This window comes from Mauremys mutica, chromosome 10 (assembly GCF_020497125.1).
Source record: "Mauremys mutica isolate MM-2020 ecotype Southern chromosome 10, ASM2049712v1, whole genome shotgun sequence".
Taxonomy (NCBI): domain Eukaryota; kingdom Metazoa; phylum Chordata; order Testudines; family Geoemydidae; genus Mauremys; species Mauremys mutica.
In genome coordinates this window covers 2,099,286-2,112,226 of record NC_059081.1, presented here as the reverse complement: position 1 = coordinate 2,112,226, position 12,941 = coordinate 2,099,286, and the positions used below count along the sequence as shown (strand labels likewise).

The 12,941-nt window shown below is 55.3% G+C and overlaps 1 protein-coding gene across 2 annotated transcripts in view; it reads right to left on the bottom strand.

Moving 5' to 3' along the window:
• Positions 1–425: 425 nt before the first annotated feature.
• Positions 426–12,941, bottom strand: part of CFAP65 (cilia and flagella associated protein 65) — a 41,436-nt gene continuing 28,920 nt past the window's right edge. The window contains exons 22-32 of one of the 2 annotated variants that reach the window (XM_045032857.1): positions 11,845–11,955; positions 9,743–9,934; positions 8,699–8,857; positions 7,100–7,243; positions 6,522–6,638; positions 5,842–5,979; positions 5,293–5,358; positions 3,644–3,858; positions 2,027–2,173; positions 1,072–1,392; positions 426–544 (exon numbers count right to left, since the gene is read on the bottom strand). In XM_045032857.1, coding sequence (XP_044888792.1) covers positions 523–544; positions 1,072–1,392; positions 2,027–2,173; positions 3,644–3,858; positions 5,293–5,358; positions 5,842–5,979; positions 6,522–6,638; positions 7,100–7,243; positions 8,699–8,857; positions 9,743–9,934; positions 11,845–11,955 — 1,632 coding nt within the window. In that variant the 3' untranslated portion in view covers positions 426–522. Of the gene's footprint in view, positions 545–1,071; positions 1,393–2,026; positions 2,174–3,643; positions 3,859–5,292; positions 5,359–5,841; positions 5,988–6,521; positions 6,639–7,099; positions 7,244–8,698; positions 8,858–9,742; positions 9,935–11,844; positions 11,956–12,941 lie in introns of those variants that run through there. The other variant, XM_045032859.1, reaches the window with a different exon arrangement.

Here is a 12,941-nt window from a genome sequence, read left to right as displayed (position 1 = left end):
TCCCCCCTATTAAACAGGGGGTAACAAGGTCACTGTAGGGCCCCAAATGACGAGTGTCCACCCGTCTGCCCCCCTTCCCCCGCTGGAAGGGAATTAGACGACGCAAAGGGAGACCCGCCCCCCCGGAGCCCACACCCTTGGCCTGGATTCTCCAGTGCCCTGGGCCAGTCCTGCAGCTGCTGTGCCTGTGCCACACACGCAGTCCTGCCCCCTCTGGATCCTGCAGCGGGGTGGTCGCTCTCTCTGGGAGTAACCTGCCCATTTCACACATGGCCATGAGCTGCTGGCAGCTGGGACGAGAGTCAAGCCCTGTTGCCAGGAGTGGAGGTGTGCCGGAGCTCTCAGGACACAGCGAGGCCTCTGCAAGGCATTCCCTCCCCTTACCTTTGGGCGGAGGAGGGGGGCAGGGCGATCACCCTGGGACGGGCCGTCAGAACCACCTCGCCGCGGCTGGCCTCCACCATTATGTTCTGGAGCGTGTTCTCCAGCACCAGCTCCAGCAGGTTCCCGAACGCAGGCAGCCTAGAGAGCCCGGAGGTGCAGGCTGGGGATGTTTAATGCCGCAGGAGAGGTTGTCCATGGGCGCAGGCCCTGCAGTGTGGGCAGCTGGGATTCCCCCGGCACACACGGGGCTCCAGCAGGTGCTCCTAGCGCACAGGCGGGTGCCGAGGTGCCACGGCCAGTTGCACTGAGAGCGGAGAAATGCAGCACCTGACCCCCCGCCCTCCCCTGGAGTAGCCCAGCCACCCTCTCGGCACAGACGGTGCCTGAATCGGGGGCTGGCGGGCAGGAGCCTCCGAACCGCCTCGCCTGAAAACCCTGCCTCATCTGCACTGAATCACTCTGGCCACAGCTGCTCTCATCTGCAACACTGCATTCGGGTCAGGAGCAATGCATGCTGGGACTTGTCGTCTGCACAGGCCGCCCCTCCCTACGCAAGAGGAGGGTGGCTAGCAGGCTGGGCGGGAGAACTCAGTGGGTGGCCACACGGAGTGCATGGCTAGCCCACTGGAGAGAGGAGGGAGACAGATTCGTGCTCCCTGCATCACTCTGGCCAGGGCCCCCCCTCACCTGGTGATTGTCTCCTTCTCCTCCCGGAGCTGTTCCTGGTGAAGGACGTCACGCAAGCTATCCAGAGGCTCCTCCCCAGCCGCCCTGGGAGAGGTGACCAGGCTCATCGCACATTCTTCCTGCCTCTCCTCCTCCTCCTCTCCCGGCTCGTCCTTAGCACAAGGGGCTGGGGAAGGAGATGCCCTGGAGGAGCCACCCGGGCTTCGCGTCCTGCCCTGGTGCTTTGCTGATTCTGCAGTCCAGAACTGGTGGAAATAAGGCATGGGCTCGGTCAGGCTCCTGCTCACTGCCTGGTGGAACTGCGTGTCCTCCAACAGGCCCCTGTGACGGGAGGGAAAGGAACCAAGGGATCAGAAACAACACCTCTGACATCAGTAGACACATGCCCGCGAGGCCCATGTCCTTGCCAGAGTAATGAACCCAGGGATCAGTGTAAGCCAGCTGCTCTCCTTGGCCCCCTGCTAGCCCCGGGGAAGACGGCATAGATCCCCGAGTGCCTGTGCCCAGAGCTTGTACAGCCAGTTAGTCTTAATGTCGCGTCCTCCAGTGGGCTCTTGCACTCCGCAGATGGGTGTGGTGCAAAGGCCACGGCAGGGGATTGGCACTGCCGCTGAAGCCAGGACAAATGACACCAGAATCCAGCAAGCAGCTGCGAGTTGCAGTGATATTTATTACAGCTGGTGGGCCCGCGAGGGAGCGAACACCCTCTGTTCAGCCAGCGCATGCCTGGTTTAGCATGGCCGGCGATGCACAATCCCCAGGGCAGGGCTCCTGCACTTCTGTCTTTCGCAGGCCCGATTCCCCATTCCACGCCACTGGTCTGACACAACGTTCCCACCAGTGGAAGGCCAGTGGAACGGAGCAGAGAATCGGGCCCATCTGCAGCAGTTCCCCTCCCCCCACCCCCCACTTCAGCAGGGGGACACTGACTCCGAAAGGAAAGAGGCGCCTGCACCTGATCACAGCAGTCAGCAGGTCAGTCACCACCTGCATCTCCTGTTCGGAAGAGCCAACCAGTGCCAGAAGAACGGGGTCCGTCCTGACGCCTCCCCCGTCCTTCCTCCTGTCCACAGCCTTGTCTCCCACCGTCTCCTGGAGATGCCTGCACAATGAGAAAAAGCAGAGGGGGCCTCAGAGACAAAGTACAGTGCTGGAACGTGGCAGGGGGCTGATCAGGTAATTAGAGCTGGTAGCATCGAGCACATCACCAGAGGCTGGAACGGGGCACCTGGCTCACCCAACCTTGCACCGAGGACGTTTTGGTGCAGAGAGAATCATTTTTACCGCAGCTCTGAGGATACACAACAACAGGGCTTTGGAAACACACGGCCCCTCTCTCTCCCGGGACCCTGCAGGATCCATTGGGGGGATGATGCTGCAGAGCAGCAGGCCTGCGGTGCTGGCAAACAGCTGGAGGGGAACAAGGGAGGGCACAGAAGTGCCAGTGTGGAGCAGAGAGGCACCTCTGGGTGAGAGAATGGACTGCAAGAGCGCCCCCCGGTACCCCACGCAGGCACGGTGGAGACAAGCAGCAACCACCTCTGGTGACACGTGCAATGACCAGATCAGTGTCGTTCCACAGGGATTTACGGACGCCAAGAAATTGCAGCCAGTCTGAAATCTGGCTCTCAGCGCCATGGCTGAGAGACCTGTGTTCCCTGCCTACGATTCCAAGCAGCAGCCTTGTGTGCCAGCCACCCTGCATTACCTAGGCCAAGAGAAGATTCAGGGAAGGTGAGAGCAGGGAGGCTGCCAGCAGGAGAGAGGACATGTGCTGGCAGCTCACTCGAGAGAGCTGTGATGGAAGCCCTCAATCACCATCCCCCAAAGGGCTCGATTCGCCCATCCAGAGGAACTGCTCCTGATTCACATCAGGATCAGCGAGTGGGGTCTCAGGCCCCAAGTGTCTTCCAGGAGCCTTCCCAGTCTGTTACCAACTCCGCAGGCAAGTGTCGGTGCACTCAGGGGTTACAGTGCATGTGCATCGATGGGAGAGAGCGGTGAGCTCGGCCCTTGCTTGGCTCCAACCCGGGGCACTGGGCGTTGAGGGATTTAATGCTGCTGACAATGAGCGCAGCGCTGCCCTGGTCCCCACCAGCGGCACTGCGGCAGAGCCCTGCACACACAGATCAGACCATCGTTCCCCCTGAGGGAGGCAGGGAATCAGCTGGTGGTTTCTGAGCTAGGCCTGGAAGCAGCGGAGGGGAAGACAAGGTGCCACTTTGGTGGTTCTCAAACTTTTGTCCTGGTGACCCCTTTTACACAGCAAACCTCTGAGTGAGACCCCCTCCCCCCCATATACATTAAAAACACAAACTATTTAACACTATTATAAATGCTGGAGGGGAAGCGGGGTTTGAGGTGGAGGCTGACAGCTTGCGACCCCCCATGTAATAACCTCACGACCCCCAGTTTGACATCCTTTGTCACTTCCTGTCCCAGTGTAATGTGAAAGAGCTGCCGTGTGTCTAGTCCGAGGGTCGAGTCGGCGTACAGGGGCACGCGGCGTAGCAGGGAGAACTCTGGGTCGGGTGGAGATGCAATTCCAACCAAGAGGCCTGTCTTTTCTTACCGGCAAAGGAAGAATGTGGGGCGCTCCGAGCAGAAGTTACTCAGGAAGTCGTCCATGGAATGGGACCTGGCTGTCACGCCGAGGTGTAGCAGATGGGACTTGGGAGGCTCTGGTTTGGCCCACAGCCTACTGGCTTCTTTGTCTATCAGGTGCCGCCTCTGACTGCGGCTGACGGGTGGATTGGGCGCAAGGAGGTTTTTAATGGGGGGCAGAGTCTGTTGGGGGAGAAATAAAATTAGCCCTTTACCAAGCCTACTGCAGGCACTAACTTCTCCTTCAGCACTCAGCACTGGCGCAGGAAGTGACCAGAACTGGGTGTGGACACCTGAGCTCACATTACCATCCGCACAGCGACCAGAGAAGGAGGAAGCATTAAAACACGGAGGCCAAAAGGGATGAAATGAAGACTGACCCCTCTACCCAGCCCTGCAACAAGTTAGCAGCAGGGCCACCTTCCTCCTTACACAGCACCTCAGCCTGACCTACAGAGAGCTCCTTTCATGGCAGTGTTAGCCTGGGTGATCGGTGCCCAGGTCTGAGTGCCCGGGTTAGTCCAGCCAGAGTGAGCCCTGCCCAAGTCACTGCGCACCCTCAGGGGTGTCGCCTGCACTTCTGGAGGCAGACCCCAGAGTTCTCTGTGCTGCATTAATTCTGATTCTTTCCCGGTGAACTGAGAGACAACTGGTCTGTCCAGCTGGAAACAGGTGGAATTGTAGGAACGCATTGGAAGGCTATTGGCACTCGAGTGATTTAGCCTGCATCTTCACTGCAGAGTGACTGCTACCAGCCCACGTGAACGCCTATAGCCCCCGGAATGCCAGCTAGCCTCAGTTCACAGCACCATCCGTCTCAGGTGAGAGGGTTTTGTGTGGCTGGCAACACCCAGGGAAGAGTTCGTGTTAACTCTGCAGTGAAGACAGATCGACAGGTGAAAGGGCCATTCAGTCTCTATGGTCACACCCTGGCAAAGGGGAATTAGTGACATTTCTGTCAGGGACACCCCCCTAGGCCGGGACCTCCCGACACATTTCACACCGGGGAGGTAGAGCGTCGCTAGCAGCTTCCAATCGGGGACTAGACTAAAAGCCTGCAGCTTCTACCTAAACTGCTGAGCCCTTCTCAGTCATCCCCCTTCCCCAGCCAGCCTCCCTTCCCTTCCGGCGAATGCCCCAGCCCCACACTCGCCCCAGGGATCTCCTCGGGCTGGCTCTGGCAGCTAGAGACTCACCATGCTACATGCACAGAGCCATCGTCAGTCCCAGTCTGTCCTACAGCCCCTGCTCTCGGAACTCCCTTGGGTCCTGGGGCCCTTTAAGTACAGCCCCCCCCCCCCCATGGAGCAGCCCACATTCAAGACACCCCAACACGCTGCCGACGAACCGCGTGGCAGACAAAACCCTCTGTCCACGGTGCCAAACCTTCCACCCAGCAGCATCTGACCCACCTCCTGTGTAAAGCTAGCAGCCGACAGTCCCATGCAAACAGCCTAACTCCTCTATGTCCCAGCGCCTCCTCCCAGCTTGGCAGTCTGGCCTCTCAAGCAAGAGTCCTGCTGGCTCTGTGCTCCCCAGCCAGCCAGCCTCCCCGCCCCGCATTCCCCAGGATCTCACTGCTGGGCTCATTCCACTTCCGGGGATGGAGCCGCTTACCCTGCACTGTCTGGTCACAGCGGGCGACTTAGCGAGTTTTCCTTCTGCAGAGGAGTCTGATGAGCTCTAGAGGAAGGGAAACGAGAACCAGGTTCTGTTTTAAACCCCCCCCCCCCCCAGCTGCTCAGTTTCCAGAACCTCCGGCTCTGCTCTTCACCAGGCTTTGATCGGATATCCCCTCCCAACTTTCAGAAGATCTTTAGTAAATGCAGAGTTTGCTGGACGAGGATCACTACGATTTCCTACCACAGATGCCAGCCCTTCTCCAGTGTTACACATGCAGCACAGGGGTCTCAGGTATTCTTGTGGCTAAAGCAAAAGACTAGGAGCCAAGATCATCTTGGGTTCTAATAGCGAGGGAGCAAGTGACCCCGTGAGCGTGGGGAAATCACTTGCCTGTCATTGGCCCAGCAGGCTTTATTTTTAGAGAAGGTTCCTCCCTGAAACCCAGATGCTCCTCTGCAGCTGAGAAGCTGGAAAAACAAATTACACACAAAGAAGCGTCTTGTCCCCTTGCGGAGCTGAGACTCCCCAGGAACTGCTCCTTACTCTGGCACGCTGCTTCCGATTGCTCTCGGCCCCCAGGTCCTGCTCGGTGATGGTGAATGCCACAGTTTGCCGTTGCTTCTCAGCCTCCCACTCCTGGAGCGCCGCCTCGTACTTAGCCAGTGGCTGCTGCATGACAACCTAGGAAACTAACCCTAGGTTAGAACGAGGAAGGTGTAGAGAGCTGTTCTTGCCACATTCTTCCTGCAACAGCCTAAGACCATGGACACTGTTCGGTTCCCTCTCTCTGGCTCATAATACATGACCATCAACAGTCATGCGAGTCAGCATTCAAACCCGCGGTGCTGGACCGAGTCTTTTCCCTTGCCAGGCCTTCCAGTACCTTGGAGGATATGCCTTGAGTCCTGCAGAGAGGTGGGCCCATCTCATATCACGTGAACCCAAGAGAGTGTTAGCAGCAAGGGTGCATCACACACTCTGCTCCCAGCAGTACAAGAAGCAAGAGCCCAGTTCAGTGACTGCCCCAGCTCAGTACACAAGCATGTCTCAGTTAATCTTAGTGTGACGAGCCACAGCCACGCCTCCGTCACAAGTGGGGATTGAACCCGAACGCCCAGTGCTGAACACCAATGGCCTCCAGCACGTGAGCGAAGGGAGAACTCTGCTGTCAGCTGCTGGAGGCAGCCCTGGAGGGAGACGTGACGGTGCCTCCCACGTCTCACCTCACACACCAGATCCACGCTGTAGAAGCACGCGTTCCCAGAGGCTTGCAGCGTGAGGATGCAGTGGGTACTCTCCCCGGGCTGCACGACCCCCATCTCCGGTACGATCTGTAGCATCTAAGACACAGTGAGGACTCATCACAGTGACCTGTGTCCGGTATGTCTCTCCTCACCGGCTGGGTAACACAGAGCCTCAGGAATTCTCCCGGGCTGCCCTCCACATGAAATCACTAGACCTGGGAGAGATCCTGGATCCACATTTAAAGAGCTACCCCAGGTTTCGTTGGTGTGGTAGGGTGATGGGGACCCAGGCTTCCAAACAGGAGGTGTGATGCACTGCTGCTGCTTCTCTGCAGACAGACCTCCACTCAAGTCCAGTCTCCAGACCTCCCAGTCCCTATCCTCTTCTGAGCTCCTCTGCTTTGCCAACTCCCCAGGCATCACCTTCAGGTTTCTTCCCCCATGTGCAAACGTACATGCCACCTCCACCAGCCTGCCAGCTCTCCCATTGTTCCGCTGCAGTCAGACAGCAGGGCCCTTTCACGGCCCAGTGCTGCAGCGCTGGAAGCAGAACTTACCTCGCTGGCGTTAGAAGTGCCAACGTGCCAGGCAAAGATGACTGCCTCGCTCTCGGAGGCATTGTTCAGAAAGACGAGCCGGCTGGACTTGCTGTACACCGGGATGTTTCCAAGGCAAATCCTGTGCTGAGATAAGAAGGCTGTCTGGAAAAGAGAAACCAGGCAGGAAGTTCAGGCAGAGAAGATGGGTGCACGTCCCAGAGAGATGAGCAGATGCACAGCTATACCCTGTATCTGTCTGATGGCCAGCAATCGATGGGTCACGTTTGGCTAGCCCTAGGTACACTAGTCATTTACTGCCTGGTTCCAGGGCCAGTCCTGTCCTCTAAGGTGGGGCTAGCAAACTGGGGCATGCGGCTCCTCCCACTGCCCTGCCCAGGTTACAAACGCTGTCTCTTTTCGGCAAGGTGGCAACCCCTTCCAGCAGCAGGAGGTTCCAGGCTGCGCAGTGCAACAACACGGAGGATTCATGCTGCAGCTGGGTTAGGCAAGAGACAGCCCTGGAGCACAAGAGCCCCAGCTAAGCCAGAGTCTCCAGTCAGAGCAGCTGCTCTTCTGGTAAGTTCTGATATTGGGCCAGATCCTGAGGTCCTGACATGGACAAAATCCCCGCTGACCTGACTGCGAGTTCCAGGTAAGGACTCCAGACCTCAGCCTGGTGCAAGGTGCTGCAAACACTAATGAATTACACTGAAGAGTTAGAGATGTTTAACAAGCTTCAGGTTACAGATTTCAGAACCCCCTAGGGACACTGATATGCATGGCATTCTAGAGCACATGGTAAATTGTCCTGTTTGCTTTCCACGAGAGTGCGATCTTCCTTATGTGAAGTCTGCTCCGCTCTTACTAAGACCTTGTCTACACTACAGGTTATGTCGGCCTAACTTACATCATGCAGGGGTGTGAAGAATCCACCCCGAGTGACGTGACCTAAGTGCCGGTGACAGCGCTCTCTCAGCAAAAGAGCTTTTCCTGCTGCCTCTTGCAGCGTTATGAAGCCAACAGGAGAACTCTCTCCTGCCAGCTTAGAGCATCTCCACCATAAGTGATAACACTGAATCCTCTCAACTTGTGTTACACCGCGGGATCTGGGCTCTGGCAGGCCAGCTCTCAGCTGGGCCAGGCAGCCAGCAATCAAGTCCCACTACCCTTTTCACTGTGCCCAAGTTGTTAGTTGCCCTGTTTAAGTAGCCACCCTGCTGTCTGTGTCCGGCTCAAGCGCTGCATAGTGTACTGCTGTTAGCACATGGGTGTGCAAGGCTGGCCCAGGAATGAAAAGAGCAGAGCTTTCCCTTAATGAATAAAAGACCAAGGAAAAGCTGCTGTACTCACTAAAGGTGACTGTTAGTAGCTTTAACCTTCAATAACGCGATGGTCACATGACAACACCCCAGCAACCATCCTGATTCCGGTGCCAGTGGAGATGGAATTGCAAGTAAACTGTCTTTCAGGACAACAGCTACTGTGGGCAGGAATCTCCCCACGCAATCAGAGCCTCTAGAAACGAGGCCACCCGCCAATTTCAAACCTTTTCATGCACTTCTGGGATGACTGCCTTTATCAGGCTGTGGCTATGCTAATATCACCCCTGGTGCTTACCTGCCCGGGCACTGTTAGTTTGGAAGAACCTGGAGTCACTGAAGGAGACAAGACTTGGTCGAACTGGGCAGTCTCTCCCATAACATGTGGATCGTAGCCTATTCCCTGGAAGGTGATCAGAGCCGAATCTCCCTCCAAGATGTGGATGGGAACATCCACCTGCCACAGAAAGGGCAACAGGGATACATTCAGGGCTGCATTTTGAGGGACCCCCATACAAAGCAATGTCTTTGCTAATGGAGCAGAACTGCAGCCTCCTCATTTGGAACAGGTGACCTGGGCAGCACTGACTAGCCAAGTGCCCCCAAGACCCACCAAGAGCGGGGACACTCGCTGGGTATGTGGGTACAGAACAGATACCTCTCTGGACTAGCTACTTTTGAAAGACTTCCCAGTCTGATCCTATAGCCAATTATGGATGCGTGGCAACTTCAAGGGCCTGATTCTCCTTTGCACCAAGGCCCCTTTACACCACTCAGACCCAAAGTCTCTAGTATTTGGCTCTCTGTGTTCTCACCCTGTTTCCTCGCCCCACAGTTTCATGGTGGGGCTGCAGGGGACTCCCTGTCGGGCCATGGGGCCAGTGACACTTGATCCCTGCAAGCTAAGGTTCTGGCGAGGCAGAGCAGAGACCCCTGGCCAGGAGCACGAGGATGAGGACAAGACCCTGGCTGTGGGGCATTGCTGAATGGCTCCTGCCCGGGGATGGCCCCACACTCCCAGCAGTGAGTGAGTGAGTGAGCAGGGTCACGAGAACGGGCCTGAGAGGGCACCTGAACAGTAGCAGTGCCAGGAGTGACACCAGGCCCCTGCAGGCGCTAAGGCCAGCGGAGGCTGTGCTTGCCCTCTGTAACCAACAGACTGTTTGTGGTCAATTTCAGTCTGCCAGGTGAAATCAATGTTCCCTGCGGACAAAGGATTTAAATCAAATCCTACAAGCCAATTACTGGTGTGACCAGAGAGGGCTGCAGGATCTTGGCCTACTCAGCCACCCCAGGGAAAGTACTTTACGCTGTCGCTCGTTTATGCTGAGGAACATCTTACAGAGTATGTTCTGGCTTCCAGTGGCGAGAAGACCCACTCGATGTGGCTTGTCGTGCCGGGAAGGATCTCCCCCCTGGGATTCAGACAGACAAATACAGGGTGCTGGAAATTCTCCTCCTGGATTTTCATCACAGAGTCCAGCTGAATCTCATAAGCCACAGCCATGGAGCCCCCGTTGTACAGCTCATAGATCTGCAGGTAACAGAAGAGGGGTGCAGCGCTCACTGGACCACGCTGAAGTTAAACTAGTTAGCAGCAGCCCTCAGGCCTCAGATGAGGATTAATGAAGTTCATAAGTCAGGGCATTTAATAGAGCAGATGTTCAGAGGGAGGAGACCCCATAATGCCAGAATTTATAACAGAGGGTCTGGTAGGCGACCACACAAAGCCAACATCTAGCACCACACCTACATACACTCTTTCTGCTACAGCGCCTCCCACACACTACATAAGAACGGCCAGACTGGGTCAGACCAAAGGTGCATCTAGCCCAGTATCCTGTCCTCCGACAGCGGCCAATGGCAGGTGCCCCAAAGGGAATGAACAGACAGGTTATCATCTAGTGATCCATCCCATCACCCAATCCCAGCTTCTGGCAAACAGGCTAGGGACGCCATTCCTGCCCATCCTGGCTAATAGCCATTGATGGACCTATCCTCCATGAATCTATCTAGCTCCCTTTTCAACCCTGTTATACTATTGGCCTTCACAACACCCTCTGGCAAGGAGTTCCCCAGGTTGACAGTGCATTGCGTGAAAAAATACTTCCTTGTGTTTGTTTTAAACCTGCTACCTATTAATTTCATTTGGTGGCCCCTTGTTCTTGTATTATGAGAAGGAGTAAATAACTCTTCCTTGTTTACCTTCTCTATACCACTCATGATTGTATAGACCTCCATCATATCCCCCCTTAGTCACCTCTTTTCCAAGCTGAACAGTCCCAGTCTTATCAATCTCTCCTCATATGGAAGCTGTTCCATATCCCTAATAATTTTTGTTGCCCTTTTCTGAACCTTTTCCCATTCCAATCTCTCTTTTTTGAGATGGGGCGACCACATCTGCACACAGTATTCAAGGTGTGGACGTACCATGGATTTATATAGAGGCAACATGATATTTTCTGTCTTATTATCTCTCCCTTTAACGATTCCCAACATTCTGTTGGCTTTTTTGACTCCGCTGCACATGGAGTGGATGTTTTCAGAGAACTCTCCACACTGACTCCAAGATCTCTCTTGAGTGGTAACAGCTAATTTAGACCCATCATTGTATATGTATAGTTGGGATGATGTTTTCCAATGTGCGTTACTTTGCATTTATCAACATTGAATTTCATCTGCCATTTTGTTGCCTAGTCACCCAGTTTTGCGAGATCCTTTTGTGGCTCTTCGCAGTCTGCCTGGGACTTAACTATCTTGAGTAGTTTTGTATCATCTGCAAATTTTGCCACCTCCCTGTTTACCCCTTTCTCCAGATCGTTTATGACTATGTGGAATAGGCCTGGCCCAGTACAGACCCCTGGGGACACCACTATTTACCTCTCTCCATTCTGAGAACTGGCCATTTATTCCTGCCCTTGTTTTCTGTCATTTAACCAGTTACCAATCCATGAGAGGACCTTCCCTCTTAGCCCATGACAGTTTATTTTGCTTAAGAGCCTTTGGTGAGGGACCTTGTCAAAGGCTTTCTGGAAATCTAAATACACTGTATCCACTGTATCCACTTTGTCCGCATGCTTGTTGACCCCCTCAAGCTGCCCACCAAACGCAGTTTTACTCAGGTCCAGCGGCTGCAGGAATCCACAATGTAAGTTTGCATCTTATGGGACAATCAGTCCAGTCAGCTCTTTGGAGATGGGAACCAGAGTTCAGAGATGGTGACCTCCCGCCTGTCTCCCCAGTGCAGAACTGGCCCTACAGCCCATCTCCAGGGCTTTGGCTAGTTCCAGTCTCAAACCACCCATGTGACGGGGCCTCAGTACTGCCCTTGAGAGGCTATTCCACAGCCTAACGCGTCCCATGGCTTCCTTCCCTCCCCTGCACAGGCCGCCATTCTAGCTATTTTGCTCTGCCTGCTGGTAGGTGGGAGTCATGGCCGCTCACCTGTTTGGGAGGGCTGGAGCTGCCGATGGCGATGGGGGTGAACAGATGCTTAGTGGAGGTAAAGTGAACGTACTGCTGCTCCCGTTCCACCGTCACACCAATGAAATTCAGCTACGGTGAGGGAAGGGAAAAGAACCAGTAATTCTCTCCAGGAAGAGAACATCACGCGATCACAGTTACAGAACTAAATCAGTAATAACAGGAGAGGCAGACAGGAGCGAAGAGGCATAAGCAAGGGAGGTAAATATTACTGACCTGCACATTCTTCCTCTCAGTAGGTTTGAATTGCACCAATCCCCACCCCTGCCCACTCCCAGCCCGACAGCTGTGAGCCAGAGCTTTGGCACTTTATCCCCTGTACCAGGAGATGGTACCCGCCTTACCAGGGAAGGGCTGTAAGCGACTGCCCTTCCTCCAGTTCTCAGTCACAGGCCCTCACGCTCGGACAGTGACCCATTCCAGGGAGGTCTCTAATGCATGGGAGCCTAGACGCTGCCACAGGAACCGCCAAGCATAGACGTGAAGTGTCCCCTCTGCAACACAGCAGGAAGGAACCCCAGAGACTGGGTGTCCTCCTCTCACCCGCTCTACGGAGCCCCTGAGAGGGCAGACCTCATGCCGCAGGGGGCAGGGAACTGCAGGCTATAACTCCCCGTTGGAGCGCACCGGAGAAACCCAAAGCTGTTTGATCTAGAGCGTGACGGCAGCGTCGAGGGTGGAGACTGCTGAGGAAGCCCCAGATACAGCTGTTGGATAGGATGTAGGCAGGGTTCACAAGAAGCTGGGAGGCCTCAGAACTCCACAGCAAAATGGCTGAGCTGAATGTGAAACTGTTTTAAGAGCCCAGGTGGGAGAGCTACTGGAGCAAGGGGGAGACAGGAGCTGTGATGATCCACAGAATTCCTGAGTTGTCAGAAACCCACAGGAGATGCTGATGTAGTTCAGTAGTTAAACAAGAGCCAAGTAGACAAGATGCTGGTGGTGCCTCTAGTATCTCCTCACCCTGATCAGGAAGCTGAGCCTGATACAAGAAGAGAACAGGACTAGACAAACAGGCAGTAACACATTCCCAAGGCACGATATCAGTATGTATCAGC